The following is a 1,256-nucleotide window of genomic DNA, read 5'->3' as shown; positions in this document are numbered from 1 at the left end:
TGTCCCCGCCCGCGGCGGTTCGTGCCCGGCCGCAGCCGCGGCTCCTGTGCCCGTGTCACTCAGCGCGCAGTAATACACGGCCGCGTCCCCGCGCCGGGGCCGAGCGAGGTACAGAGCGCTGGATTTGCGATCTTCCGACACCCACAGGTGGCCCTCTCTGTCCGGCAGATCACTGGACCCTCTAGCAGTGAGTACGAGGAGCTCGGGGCCCCGGCCCGGGAGCTGACGATACCAGCAGATCGTTTCGCCGATCCGTGTGTTGGTGTGGGAGCAGCTGATGTTGATGCCGGTGCCGTCGGTGGTCTCCAGCCACTGCTCCTGCTCTACCTGGGCTCTGGCCACAGCCACTGCCATGGACAAAAGAAGAACCACTTTGCTTCAGCAGCAAATGCCGTGTTCAGGGTGCGGGGAGAGGGCAGAGTAGGATCGATCACAGCTAAGTGGGGTATGTTCTGAGAATAAAGCACGGAGAGAGTATTTCTCCGACAGTGACTGGTTGGAAATAAGAATGGGGGATATTTTGCAGAAGAGTCGGACTGCAGAAGCGGAGTTCGGGATGAGGAAAAGAGATTGGCTGGAATGAATGGATGTGTGGATGAATCTATGAATCAATGAATGGGTAACGAAATTGAGTAATAAAAAAGAGAAGCTCGGCGCGAATGGATACATTGGGGAGAGAAGCGCTGACGGCAGTGGGTGCAAAGGAGCGAGGAGGAGCAGGAGTGCCAGAGACAAATCCCGAGCCCAGAGCTGATCCCAGGCAGACCCAGATTCATCCCCGGCCCCCCGACTCCTCCACTGTCCCCCCGCGCACCGAGCAGCACCGCGGCCAGCGCCGCCAGCCCCGCGCCCCGACCCCGCCGCATCCCGCCGCTCCGCCGCCCGAGCATCGCTGTCCCCGCCAGCCCCGGCTCTCTGCTCCGGCCGTGCCGCCTCCTCTCCGCCGCCGCCAGCTCCGCCCCGGCCGGACTCAGCCCCCGCCTCTCACAGCACCGGCACAGTGAGCGGCACAAGGACGTTTGGCATTGCCATTGGCAAGACACAGCTCTGTCCCGTCCCACAGAGCACCGGGCTGCATTTCAGCCCCTCTTCCCTGCACACATCTGCAGCGGGCAGGTGCCGGCAGCGCTCAGCTGCGCTCGGGCTCCTGCTGACACTGGGCAGCTGCTGCTCTGTGCTGTGCAGGGCCAAAACAGTGCTCAGTATCCCCCGAGTAGCGAGGAAATTCCCTCCCGATGAGGGACACGCCTGTTCTG

At 62.9% G+C, this 1,256-nt stretch overlaps 1 gene segment (V, D, J or C); it reads right to left on the bottom strand.

The window, feature by feature from the left end:
- Window positions 1-9: 9 nt before the first annotated feature.
- On the bottom strand, window positions 10-1,033 carry LOC130588613 (T cell receptor alpha variable 4-like; the record flags this gene model as incomplete). The annotated part of the segment is given in 2 exon segments: window positions 10-347; window positions 815-1,033. Coding segments are annotated over 2 exon segments (414 nt in total), but the record flags the coding sequence as incomplete, so codon positions are not given.
- Between the last annotated feature and the right edge of the window lie 223 nt (window positions 1,034-1,256).

This window comes from Malurus melanocephalus, unplaced genomic scaffold (assembly GCF_030028575.1).
Source record: "Malurus melanocephalus ecotype Western Australia unplaced genomic scaffold, MMel_1.1 scaffold_7749, whole genome shotgun sequence".
Taxonomy (NCBI): Eukaryota; Metazoa; Chordata; class Aves; order Passeriformes; family Maluridae; genus Malurus; species Malurus melanocephalus.
Note: the sequence above shows the minus strand (reverse complement) of the source record. Positions and strands in the feature narration are given on the sequence as shown.